The sequence below is a fragment of the Sprattus sprattus genome (genome assembly GCF_963457725.1).
Source record: "Sprattus sprattus genome assembly, chromosome: 4".
In the NCBI taxonomy this organism is placed as follows: domain Eukaryota; kingdom Metazoa; phylum Chordata; class Actinopteri; order Clupeiformes; family Clupeidae; genus Sprattus; species Sprattus sprattus.
Window position 1 is genome coordinate 11,281,632 of NC_137923.1, and position 14,200 is coordinate 11,295,831.

Consider the following 14,200-nt stretch of genomic DNA (forward strand, 5'->3'; position numbering starts at 1 on the left):
GTGATGGTACTCTGTCTTTAGGTTGTGGTGCAGCTTAAGTCATATGTACTTTACAGATATGTGGCAGTATAAATGAACAAAAGAGACATGATATTTAGAAGATTTATTTTACATTTAGGTGTTTCTTTTGTCCCTACTTGATGATCTGTACATGTACACAAGCCACTGAGGGAAAACAAACACAAAGGCCTGGATGACAGATTAAGTCTGTCAATAATGGCATTCCTTAACAGAGGCTGAGGTGAATCTATGTAATTGACAGGCCATTGTAAAGTTTACACAGCTCTTGATTTTGCAGAGAAAAAGATTCGATCACGGATTCACTATTTTAAAGAGGTTGACTAATTTTAAGGACGACTAAACTCAAATAAAATACTTGCAGTAACAACCACGCACACCGTTGCCAGTCAGAAATACCTCAAAGGTAACTGCTTTAAACAACCTTTCACAGTTCTGGGAATAATAAAACTTACTTCAAACGACATTTCTTGTCTTACAAACAGTGGTAGGTTTATTCTTAATCTTAGGATCTTCATAATTTATCACAGGTAAACCACATTTCCTTCAGAAAGTGCAACAAAATGCCTACTCTACCTGTTCATGCACTAGTTCAGATCTCTTCCACACTGACCATGCACCAATCCACTTGACCTGGACCTGTATTTTAAAGTTTAAAGGAAGATGAACTGTAACCAGACAAACGTATCTAGGGGCCTTCCCCGGCTGCCCTGATCATCCTTAGCTTCCTCTGAGCTGGTGGCAGATAAGTGAGTTCATGAACTGCTGCTGAATGTCATACAAAAACCAAACCAGGCAGCCCTGCCAGTCTGATAGCAGCAGCACCTATACGTCCAACTCGAGCTGTTCATCTGCTGGTTTCTGGGTCTTTTCAAAGGTCTAATAGTGTTCAAACTATATTCAAAGATGGAAGAAAAAACAGTAACAACGTCAAACGCAAGGCAAAAAGAAGCTACTCATGTGTCTACCTGGGAATCGGTACAATTGAACCACTGCCATCTTTTCACAGAGAAAATTCACAGTGGTAAGTAACTCTTAGGGGGACCTGGAGCTTCGGGGCCAGGTGGGTTGTGCACACACAACAATGATGCCCTGCCAAGAGCGCTTTTAGGCGATGTAAAGTCACACACTGCACCTACACACATCTGTGAGAACACAAACAGCTTGACAAACAACAGATCTGCCCTGCACGCACAACAGGCTGAGCAATTCACAGGGTTAACTGCACTATATTTGTGCACTTTCCTGATCTTTTGTTAAACTATTAACTATAAGCATAATAAAAATTGCATTGTGTGAGCATTATCACTGCCAAAACACTGAAACTAAAAACCAAGTGGACTGTGTAGTTGTATATCTTGTTTGTATGTATATCTTATCCCCAACACGGTGATCATAAAAAAGGCAGGAGAACCCATATATATTTAAATGGTCTTGCCCTGTCTTCCCCAAATCTTTGCAGTGCTACAAGTGTGGAAACTGAATGTATACATTAATAGTCTCAAAGTACTACAAAGCTGCTGGGGAATTGCGTCCTGTCAAAAAAGACGGGCTTGATCCACTCAACACAAACCCCCAAATAAATAACGTCCTATGTTTTTTAGTGTGTGTGTGTGTGTTTCTGCAAGACTCCTGTCCATGAACTAGTGTGGATCAGCGCAATAACATATGGAGATATGACATGACAAGACCAATCAGATAGAAAGTGCTGATTATGAGGAGTGAGGTTCTTGCAGTCTAGTTGCCAGGTAAAATCAGTGCGAGAGGGAGTCTGGGAGGCTGAGATGCCCTACTCGTCATCGTCGTCATCGTCATCTTCGCTGATGGCTTGTCCCCGCACAGCGTAAGAGTAGCCACGGAAGGCGCTGCCATGCTGGGATGGGGGGGAGGAGGATGGAGAGGTCTTGTTGAAGAACGGCAGGCGAAAGGTGGGAGAGGGAGAGCGTTCACGTGTGGGGCTGCTGTTGGGGCTCTGCCGTGGGCTGATGGCCTGAATCATACGACCCTTGCCCTCTTTCAGCATGTGCTTCTGTAGAAAGAGTAAGATGCATTTAGCAAAAGGGGAACTGTATTTCTGATTTGCACCCAATCAGAATGACCTTCAGAGAGTACTGTGTTCTTTTCTCTGAGGAGCTACGCTGAGTGAAGCATTGTAGATAAAAATTATTCTAGGCATGAGGGTAAGTAAGATGCAGAGGAAGAGAAGTGAGGTGAGATAATAAAGCCTTCTGCACAATCTACAATCTGCTTTTCTTTACAATCTCACAAGGCCTCACAATTCAACCACACTGTGCTGCATCACCGTTCAGAGGCAGAGACTCACCAGTGCCCCCTCTGGACCAAACATCTGCAGAAAGTTGCCAATGAATTCCCGGGACTTCTCCTCCCACTTCTGGATAAGGTCAATGCTCTTCTCCTCCACCTTCTGCACAAACTCCTTACTCTTCTCCTCCACGTCACGCACCTTCTTCTTCACTTTGTCAACTCTCTCCTGCAGGTGATACTTCTTCTCCTGGGAAGCGTAGAAATCACATACATGCACTTAGGGTACAAAGGTGTTTAGCCTATTGTGGAAGAACCCATTAAGATTCAAACAAATCCTCATGGGTTCTACACTGCACCATTTTGGGGGTGTTAATGAACAGATATTGTTTAGGCCTACTTTCAAGTGTCACTGTATGTACTAATCAAAGTTTGATAGTAAAAGTGAAATCATATCAAGCTCTTACATGGCGTATCTGCTGAATTAGTAAAAATGAAACTAAGGGGCACCTACTGAGAAACCACACTTAATCCTTACATTGATGAAGCTGACATTCAGCTCCTTGGCAGTGTACCCGCGCTGTAGGTTCCGGCGCACATAAACATCATAGTCACGGACAATCCTTGTGATGATGTCAGAAGTGGAAATGCCCTCTGTCCGCTGGGTCGGGGCAAACATTCCTGAAAAACCACCACAAGGAAGCAAAAAAAAGAGAAAAGAGGACTTCATGAAACACTTTCAGCTTTTAAAGAGACGGCTCTCACTGAAGACAGCATCTAAAGGGGCTATAAGCACCCACCAGCTTCCTTGATGTGCTTGTAAACATCCTCACTTCCTGCCGATGAGTATGGGATGTCGTCATGGGCAACAAAGTCAATCTGAAAAATCAGGATATTCCAGATAGGATAGGATAACAAGAGGGAAGCACAATAAACACTCACAAGATATTTATGTTTAACTGTCATAACATTATCAGTGTAAGTCAGAAACACAAGCATGTTATCTACTAGAGCATGTTATCTACTCAGAGTTTCTCTGAGTAAAATGGAAGTTTAGTACTAGCCACACATTATCCCCTCTGACAGCTACATTATATAAATCACTACACTTATAATTTAGCAGACACTTATTTCTTTTGTCCAGAAAGAGGCATTTCACCAGACCAGTGGAACAAATGTTCTAAGGCTAAAATAGACGCTGACAAGAGCTCTAATTCCACCCAACTATGCCCCATTCTGCTTACCCGGTGCTCAGCCAGAAACCCGGGCGAGAGCGTCCAGGGTGCGTTTCGGACAACCTCATCAACGTAGCGGCAGTGGCTGATGGCATCGTAGCGCTCGTCTTCGTTCATGACGGTGAAGCCTTTAAACTTGTGTGTGAGGTCATCACTGCACACTGTGGTGGGGTGGGAAAGGCACTGAATACAACTATATTGATAACCCTAGGCTAAACCTCCACCTGTACTTAGGAACTGTTGGGCAGAAGAATTTTGCTCAAAATTCAACATGACTTACATTTATGAAAAGCACACTGAAAGAAGGACAGGGTCTCAGTCATAAGTGTCAAAACAACCTTCCTTGGTAAATGACATTGAACAGCAGACAAACACAGTCTGACACACAAACACAGAAAAAGAGAGAGCGAAACATTAAAATAGAAATGAGCTCACCGCCCACGATGAGGTGTGTGTTTGGGAACAGTCCTTTGGCCTGCATGAGGGCTCTAGCATGTCCAGAGTGGAACATGTCAAAGATCCCATCAGCATACACCCGCACCGGTCTGTCCGCTAGATCAGCAAAGCCACAAAAGAGTTCAGCCCTGTGGTAACACTTGAGTATATGCTGATTAAAAACCTATATACAACTTGGACGATTTCCTGTGATGTATTACTTTTGTCATCTCTTTAACTGAATGAAAATGGACCTTAAACAGAAGGCCGTTACCAAAAAGGCCCATGTGGAATAATCTGCCTGGTTAAAGTTGTCATTCAGACCTCCAAAGGCTCCTCAAAGCAGCCAGTGGTTACTCATAATACCTGATCGAGGGTGTCTGGGAAACAAAACATCTTTCCACCTTTATTTGACAGTGTTGGAGCCCTAGGCAAGACTTTAATTTGCTGACTACTTTTCCCATGATGAATTTGTGGCACAATATTTTGCTTTGAAAAATTGTGTGTAAGGCATTTTGGGTGTGCACAGATAAGAAAGCGAGTGAGAAAGACGCTGTGCGAGGGGGTGTAGATTTGAAGTTGACGCACATGGTATAAATGGAATAGATAGGTTTCCTTCGCTGGAGAAAAAAAAATACTTTACAAAATATAATTTCCTGTGTGCAAATTTTAATTTTTTTTTGTATTCAAAAAAGCCCAGTGCACACTCAGGAATGAGGCACAATAATAACACCATAGTAGTCTCCTTCTTATTCAATGTCAAGGTGTAAGCCATCACGTAGCCTACGCCTTTCTAGAACCCCACACAGCATATCATAGATCATAGATCATAGATCTGATTTGTAAGACATCCTGTTACCTTGCTCATAGACATTAGCAAACCCTCTGGTGAAACTTCGTCAGAAGGTATAACATGAACACGCAGCAGAGAGGCTCCACATAGCAACACAGATGTTACAGCAATCAACTGTTTGGATTGGCTATAGCTCAGAACCAGAATAGAATAAAGTTGTCATTAAGGGGCGAAATAAATCTCTTTTGTGCCCTAGGCAACTGCCCATGTCGCCTATGTCGGGAGGTTCATTTGTAGTTGAGCTGAAGGATCCAGCATAGGGCCTCTGAAAGAGAGTCGAATATTTTGGGGCTGCAGCAACACAGAAGAAATATGTTTCTTGTTGCTACAAAATATCTTACCTGCAAAATGCATAAAGTGCACTTACCTCTTATGGCCACATGGTGCCACCTTTAATGTTAATGTCAACACATTTGATATTGTTTTCATATGTTTACATAAGGTTTTGGCTATGGTATTTTAAGTGCAGACAAAGAGCATTTGTGCATTTTTTCATTATAAAACTTTATTTTATGACTTCAGTTTGTGTATCAGTACACAACATTGTCAACATTTCCAGCACATTTTTGAACATTGTGAGCATCTCTATTCGACCCAGGCCAGTGATGGGAGCTACATGTGTTGTTGAAAGGGACTCACGTGGGGTGCCTTTGCGAGCCTCCTCCATGCTCACACGCTGATACGACCGGTTATCCACTGACACAAGCTGATCTGCAAATGGTGCTGGGTCTTTCAAAGCCTGAGCAGGCAACAGGAGAAAAGTATTCAATTCAGCACCATCTTCACTTTTTATTTTTACATATCTCTGACCTCCATCTCTCTTTGCACAAACAACAACAATGGCAAACAGCCATGCAGCTATCAAATACAATTACCATGCTACAACTTTGCAAATACCATATTACAACTTGCAACTACTTCCAAAACTACTTGCAATAAAACAAAATAACTATTAAATCAAATAGTCTAAAATAGGCTGTTTATCTGCTCTATTGAATTCAGGAATGTTATTTTTGTTGTTAGAACCAAGAAATGTTACTAGGCTCAAGATGATGAAGTAATCCCAAAGGCACAATATTGTTGCACGTCAGGCAACGGAGATGTGCTCGGAGAGGGTTTGCAACGTCGGAGAGGGCTCTCTGTGACTCCGAAAACGGACGACCAGAAATCTGCCTTAAGTCATGTCTGTATATATATTTCTTTATTCTGTGTAGTGGGGGGGAAAACATGGCAGATGTCATCTCACTGACCTCGGTGCGTCGCTTAATCTTGCCTTGCCGCTCCCCCTCTTCTGCCTCGCCATTTGACCCGTCCCTTTTTCTCTTCCGAGACAGCAGTCGTGCTGAGCCATGGGCCTCCATGCTGGGAATATATTACATATCGGGTTCAAAGGTCAGACACACAGTCCCATATACACATATACATGCACACACATACATAAACACTGAGAACAAATGTCATCAAAACACTGTTGTATAACTGTATACCAGCACAGCTGTTTTGAGATGAGAAATAAAAGTTGAAAATATTCCTTCATTTTTAAAATGGTTCGGCTTAGCAGCTAGGCCCTAAAGATCCGCCACTGTTGTTAACTTAAATTATCACATTACTTTAAAATACTATAAGCAGTGGCATTATCAGAATGTCTTCCTGGGGTATGCATTTGTAGGACGGCAACTAAATTCAACATGAATAGATAAAATCCAACCCATAGTGCCATAGTGTAGGCTACAATTGCAACTTTGCAACACAATAATTGTCAATTTGATGCCAGCAAAAAACGGTTAAACTCTTTTGCTTAGTGTTAGTGTATGTTGCCTGAAACCATCGATTGTATAAAGAGGTGGACAATGTGGCTTCTTGCCCTTCTGTTCTATTAAATGAAGCCTAATACCTCCCGCCATGTTGTCACACTTGGAGCCAGCATTGGCCACTGTTGTTACCTTATATAAATATTATAAGCAGTGGCGTTATAAGAAGGTCATCCTGGGGTGGGCATTTGTAGGATGGGCGACTAAATTCAACATGAATAGATAAAATCCAACCCATAGTGCCATATTGTAGGCTACAATTGCAACCTCCAACACGATCATGATCAATTTGATGCCAGCAAAAACTCTTGCCTGAAGCCATCAATTCTATATAGAGGTGGACGATTAGTTTCTTGCCCTTCTGGGAAGAAGCTGTTATTGAGGCGTGTCGTTCCAGCTCGAATAGATCTGTAGCGTCTTCCAGAAGGCAGAAGTTCAAAAAGGTCATGGCTTGGATGGGAGGAGTCTCTGATTATGTTCTTTGCACGATTAAAGCTACGCTCAGCATACAAAGAGAGGACTGATGGAAGGTCACAACCAATAATGTTGGAGGCTTTGGTCATCACTCTCTCCAGTTTCATCTTTGTGCGACTGTCAGAATTTCCATACCAGACAGTTATTGATGCGGTGATGACACTTTCTATGATGGCTTTATAGAAGAGCACCAAAAGGTGTTTGTGACATGAAACTTTTTCAGTTGTCTGAGGAAATACAGTCTTTGTTGGGCTTTTTTGATAAGGTGGGTGGTGTTGATATCCCATTTGAAATGTTGGCTGATGTAAGAGCCCAGAAATGTATAGAACTCTGTAAGGGTTATGGGCTGGTCAAATACATTGACTAAGGCTTTGGTGTTAGGCCTCCTTCTCAAGTCCACAACTATTTCCTTAGTTTTTTAGGCGTTAAGATGGAGCTTGTTCTTCCTACACCAGTCTATAGCCCAGTTCAGCTTCTTGATGTACTGAGACTCATCCTCATCTCTGATTAGGCCGATGATGGTGGTGTCATCTGCATATTTGAGCATCTTGACGGAGTGGTGGTGAGATCTCAGGTCATTTGTATAGATGGAGAACAGACGAGGAGATAGCACACAGCCTTGCGGCGCACCAGTGTTGAGGGTCAGAGGGCATGATGTTGCATTGTTGACATTGACTGTTTGAGTTCTGTTCCTCAGGAAGTCCAGTATCCAGTGACACAGAGCTATGTCGATGTTCATGGCTTGCAGCCTGGAGAATTGAATGTGTGGATCTATCGTGTTGAAGGCTAAGCTAAAGTCAATAAACAGCATGTGTGCATAGGTGTTACTTGGCTCCAGATGTTGCAGAGTAGAGTGAAAAGCTAGGTTGATGGGATCTTCTACAAATCTGTTAGCCTGGTAAGCAAACTGATGGGGATCCATCAGCGGTGATACACTGGATTGTAGGTGAGAGAGTACTAACCGTTCAAACACCTTCATGGCCACTGAAGTGAGGCCCACTGGCCTGAAGTCAATGAGCTCTGTTGTTTTTGCTGACTTTGGGACCGGGATGATGACAGATGATTTAAAACACTGTGGGACTGCACACTGTTGCAAAGAGGAGTTGAAAATGTCTGTGAAGACATAAGCCAGTTGATTTGCACAGTGTCTGTAAACAGCTGGGGAAAGCTGCTCTTGTCCTGCTGCTTTCCTAGCATTCTGATTTTGAAAAAGCTTGCACACCTCTGCCTCCTGGATGACAAAAGGAGGAGAGGAGGAAGAGGGAAAGACTGCCAGGGACTGATTGTCCTCAAACCGGGCATAAAACTCATTGAGTTTGTCAGGAGGATCAGGGTCCTCGTCTGGTAGAGGGGCAGGCCCTTTCTTGTAGTTAGTCATATCCTTCAGATTTCTACACACTGACCGAGGGTTGTTGGTAGTGACTTGATGGAGATGGAGTAAATGTAAGAAAGAGATGGTGCTCAACTAAACATAACTAACAGACGTTTTCATAATCCTTATCATCTGTTCTCATATTTCTTATTGGACATAATGGCTTTAATATCAATATCAGCCCGTCGTGATCTCTACTGGGCCTTTGGCTAACAGTAGCCACTCGTGGGAGCTATTCATGCAGAATTCTCCCGCAGTGCAGGGTGAGATAATAACTCATTATTAAAACATTAGGCTTACCAGAAAAACAGTTAAGAACTTATAACAACCAAGAGCAACACAACCAGGACATGGCTGTTAAAACCTTTACATTTTACAGTACTACAACACAGTGGAAGGTTAAACTAAGTCGCCAAACTCAGCTACTCCACGTAATGAATAAGGACTGGTGCAATTCAGGTACTGCAGCTGATCTCTTCCAACGAAGGCCGTCAATCACCTAATTCCCAAGAGTATCCACGCCGTAGTAGATTCATGTTTTAATAAATTATTTCTTTAAATGATTTCTTTGAAAAAATAAAACATTTGCAGATATATGCATAGGGCAAACTAACTGTTTGTAAAAGAAAGGAGTCGCACATTGTACTGCTAGACCTGTGGTGGCCTCACTTTTTGGAGATGACACGCTGTTCATCTGGCACAAATTTGCAAGGTGGCAAGATTTGATCCTTACTTTAGTTGTGTCTTGTCTGCCATTCCTTAATTTAGATAGTTCGCTTTGTGTGGAGAAACTATGAGATAAGTTAATTGGGAATAAATCAAATGTTCTTCATTACATAAAGTTCATCGAAGTATCCGTTGTTTGCCATTAATGTGTGGTGAACATAACACTGCCAAGGTTTGTTTACTATGTTAATTCACGTCAATGGCAAATCTGACAGATTGCTAAATGCTTTTCAAATTGAAATATTCAAAGAATTTATATTAATTAATCACAAAGCATACAGCCCTAGTAAATTTACTAACCTCCTTGTACAAACCCAAATCAGAAAAAGTTGGGACGGTATGTTAAATTAAAATTAAAACTAAAAACAGTGATTTTACCTGTTTTACATTGAAAACAATACAACAGCACATTACATTGAAGCTTTAACTCATTCATTTTCAAAATAAACACTTTCGAGTCTTGCAACATATTTCAAAAAAAGTTGGGACAGTAAAGCATTCATCACTTTGTGAAGTTGCAATTCCTTAAAACACTTAAAAGACGTTTAGGGACAAGAGACACCAAGCGACGAAGCGTTTCAGATGTTACTTTGTCCCATACCTCCTGCAAACAAGTCTTAAGGTGTGCAACGGTACGGGGTCTTGTTGTCGCATTTTGCGTTTCAAAATGCGCCGCACATTCTCTATTGGGGACGAGTCAGGATTGCAGGCATGCCAGTCCAGCACCCGCACACCATCCTTCCTCAGCCATGACTTTGAAATGAATTGTCTTGTTGAAATATGCATGGGCTTCCCTGGAAAGGATGTCGTCTTGAATGCAGCACATGTTGGACCAAAATCTCTATGTACTTTTAATGGCATTAATGGTGCCATCACAGAAATGTAAGGTACCTTTGTCAAGGGCACTGACACAACCCCATACCATGACAGACTCTGGCTTTGGGACTTGTAGCTGGTTACAGTCTGGATGGTCCTTTTCTTCTTTGGTCCGGAGCACACTGCGTCCATTTCTTCCAAGAAAGAACTGAAAAACTGATTGGTCTGACCACAATACATGTTTCCACTCTGTGATGGTCCATCCCAGATGCCTCAGAGCCCAGAGAAGTTGAAGGCGCTTCTAGACACAGTTAACATAAGGCTTCCTTTTGGCACAGTAAAGTTTTAACTGGCATTTGTGGATGTGACAAATCACATCATTATTTAATTTTTCTTCCTCATTACTACTCCTTAATTGCCGTCGTCCCGACTTTTTTTTTTTATGTGTTGCAGGCCTGAATGGCATGATTGGATTTATATTTACAAATCAAATAAAGTTGACCAGACAAAATATGAAGTGTTCTGTCTTCAATGAAATACAAATCAAGCTAAATTAATAAATCACTGCTTTCTTTTTACTTTTCATACCGTCCGAGCTTTTTCTGATTTGGGTTTGTACACAATGGTATAATTTGCCTATACAGTACAGATACTAAGTTCTGATAATGCCATTGCCATGGCCTGTGGGAAAGCACCTGTCACCCACAGGCAACTTACGCCACAGTTCCTACCAAAGTGGCTGAAATTAACACTCAAACTGATATGCGAGGGCATTCCTACAATATTCAATAGCAGCGAAACCAAACTAATAGAATCTATGCCACTGGAGACATTAGTATAATGTTTAGCCTTCTTGTAAAGTAATTAGTTGGCCTGGGATTCTAGTGTGTAAACCTATATTTCCTAAACAGGCCCTCTTTACGGCACATTTCTATTGGCACTCACATTATACTATCACATGTCTGCACATAAGTCTTGATTTATGTTGTGACACCATCCAAGCCCTTGTGATCAAGTAACTTTAATTATGCAGACAAATGTATGGAAATGACAACAACGTTTTGTTATGTTTTTCTTATTTGTATACTAAGTGTGGAAAGTAAAAGGTTCTGAATATGACTTTATGAAACAAGGTTCCAAAGAGTGGAGTAGCCTTAACCTGTTGCAGCTGTTCTGCTTGTAGCTGGCAATCTTATTTACAGTCAACCTACATCAGAAATAGCTACAGAAGCTATGTCGCAGTCTGGAGAGACAAAACAGCTGAAGTAACCCCTATCTAGTTCAGTTGTTGGCGAGCAAACCTGCACTAATTGTAGGCTATTCACGACAAACTTGGTAGAAGCACCTAGTTATCCTAGCTAGCTAGCTAAATTTACAAAGAAAAACAGGTATCCTTGCGTAGACAGCAATTTGAAATCTAATTTCGTAACGAAAAGATGATGAAGCAGATCAACCAATATAATGATAGATTTGCATACCAGGTAACATTGAACACTGCAATGTTCCATAGCAGGCCAGCGTTCAATGTCATGAGGTTAGCTAATGTAATCTACCTACTGTAAGCTTATATGACCAGCATATATTGGCATTTGCAAACGTTACTGCATAACGTCAAGTCTTTCATACAGTGTCAACATCGCAGGCAACCCCAGTTTAGCAATCAGAAGACAACTGTCAAATTTAGCTTGACTTCCTGACAAGTTAACGTTACCTAAAGCCATCTAACGAAGCATTTTCTGAAGTCGATCTAAAACCACCTTCTCCCCCTAGTTCATACTATAAATCTGGCTCAGCTGGCTACCTTGCTAGCTCGTCTCAGAGCTCAATATACCCAAAGCTAGCGCTTAAGTTACTTACCCTTGCAGAGGTCGGTGTGAGTTCGATCAAGTTGATTTATCTTAACTCGACACCCTGATCTCAAGTGTGTCCTCTCGTCATTAACAGTAATTTTACTTGGCGGCGGTTTGATTGGTCAGTTACGGGCGTATAAGCGTCGATAAAACAATAACTTACTTATCAACCAGTTTGTATTATTCAGTGTTCAAACTCGTTGACAGCGTCAATATTCTTCATAAGAAACTACAACGGAAGTGATGCCTCTTTAGGAAGTGACGATGGAAGAAAGGTGGAAGGCGATACCATCGAGACCAGAGAAGATTAGTTAGTAGGCCTATTAGAAATTCACTTGGCAAGACTGGCGCATCCCGTCAAGTCGGTCTGTTTCTTTTGCTCCAAACAGGTTATTTATTTGACCTTTTTGGCGATACCTTTTAGAAGTGTTTGTCCAACTAGGCTTGGCTAAAGTTCCAAACCTTTTTAACAATTGAACATTAGCAGGCCTAACCAACTGGATATCATAGAGTAGGCCTTTGTGGAGGCATCTGCTGGCGAGGAGGATATTAGGCAATAAAGGGAGGCACGGTTAAAAGTTATGTGTTAGTTACTTTGCAGTGCACAGGCCCAAACAAGGACTCAAAATGCGATTTAAGTTAAATCATAATGTATTATATGAAAAAGCCTTTAATTATAATGATAATGGATCACTGATGTCTTTGGATGCAATGCATATGTGGAAGTGAAATATATTGCTCAGACTGGCAGATCAAATCTGAAATTGAGATTAAACTAATGTGTCATAATGTGTCATTTTCTGTCAAATGTTTGAATGTCTCCAGTAAAGTCCACGTGAGGAGACAAAAGTTAAAAACATTGTTGAATACTTGACTTCAGATACAACAGAACTCTGTTACTTAATTTGACGGTGGGTGGTGTGCATGTTGTACCTGTTCATTGAACGAAAGTTCATGAACTCGTTCATAATTTTGGTGAACGTGAACTGAACGTACTGTATTACTGTACTATTACTGCCTCATGAACGATACTGTGAACGCGAAATACACCGTTAACAGTCCTGTATCTAATTGCTGCGTGTGCTTTCTTTTACTGTCTATGACTGGCAAGTGTGAGAGCGCCGAAGTTGCATAGAGGCCGAGAGCGGTGTTGCAGACATATAGAGATTTAGAAAAAATTATAGCTCGCAACATATTGAAAAAAAACTGAACTAGTTCATTTTTTGGCGCTGTGAACTTAGTTCACAATTTTGAATTATGAACTGAACTAGTTCATTTTAAAATTTGTGAACTATGAACTGAACTAGTTCTGACAAACTGACAAACGAATAACCCACCCTGATCCTTTGCCTGCTCCACAACAATGCCCAAATGTATTTCACAAGACTGCTTTATTTACCCCTGAGGTTGTATCTTTTAAGCCAACCGGTGTTGACAATGTAATATCCAATGCTGCGGCTGTATGTGCGTCTGTTGGTGACGATTGCTCCAATGTTGTGAATGTGTCTGATTCGCATTTAAATGCATAAGGGTTCAATATTTTGAGTGAACATTACTTATTCTCTTCCCCTCTCTTACCACTGTGCCCTATGACCTCTCCTTCGTGTTGTCTCCCTATTATTTCGTTAAGACATATGTGCAAAGTCTTTTGAATCTTTAGTTCGGATGACGTCTATTATAATAAGACACCTCTTAGGGTGAGGCATAGTAAGCTGAGACCACCATTCACATACTGAGTTATTTATCAAAGTATTTTCTCTGCACAGAGACTTGAGTATTTGTGCTGTGCTGCAAAATAAATTCAAATGACCCATGTTTCCATTTCACCTAACAGGACTGCACAAACAAACAGTGGTTGTGTGTGTGGGTGGATATTACAATGTGAATAACATTCACTTGCTGTATGAATTCAGATGTCTTTTTGCAAAGATAATCCAGGCAACACTCAAGAAATGTAGTGAAAATGTTGGTCTTTGAAGCCTTAGTACATTTGTACATCTGTATAATGCCAATGGAAATAAATGAATGTAATTTGTGTATTACAGTTAATTTACAATTTCTTTTTGTTGTAATCCATACATTATCCTAGATCAACTTTACTAGATTTACTGCCTTCTAGTAGTGCCATGCTGAACACAATTCATTATCATGATCCCTTATGATAAGCATTAAACATAAATGTGAAACACAAATGATCCCACTCTTTGGACGTATACATAAACTCTAAAAAAAAATGTGAAACTGCATAATCATTTATTTTCCTGTATTATTCTTTGTTCATCAACAACAGATATTCATTAACTCTGCTGAGAAATACAGCATGGGTCTAATACACACCTGTTCTAACA

General features: G+C 41.0%; 1 protein-coding gene across 1 annotated transcript; it reads right to left on the bottom strand.

Moving 5' to 3' along the window:
- Positions 1-88: 88 nt before the first annotated feature.
- pcyt1aa (phosphate cytidylyltransferase 1A, choline a) lies at positions 89-12,072 on the bottom strand. Its single transcript, XM_080837542.1, has 9 exons — positions 11,860-12,072; positions 6,054-6,165; positions 5,443-5,542; positions 3,951-4,067; positions 3,525-3,676; positions 3,081-3,159; positions 2,819-2,961; positions 2,342-2,530; positions 89-2,047 (listed from the first exon to the last, which is right to left on the bottom strand). The coding sequence occupies exons 2-9, from the start codon at positions 6,162-6,164 to the stop codon at positions 1,808-1,810; spliced, it is 1,131 nt and encodes a 376-aa protein (XP_080693668.1). The 5' UTR covers position 6,165; positions 11,860-12,072; the 3' UTR covers positions 89-1,807.
- Positions 12,073-14,200: the final 2,128 nt, after the last annotated feature.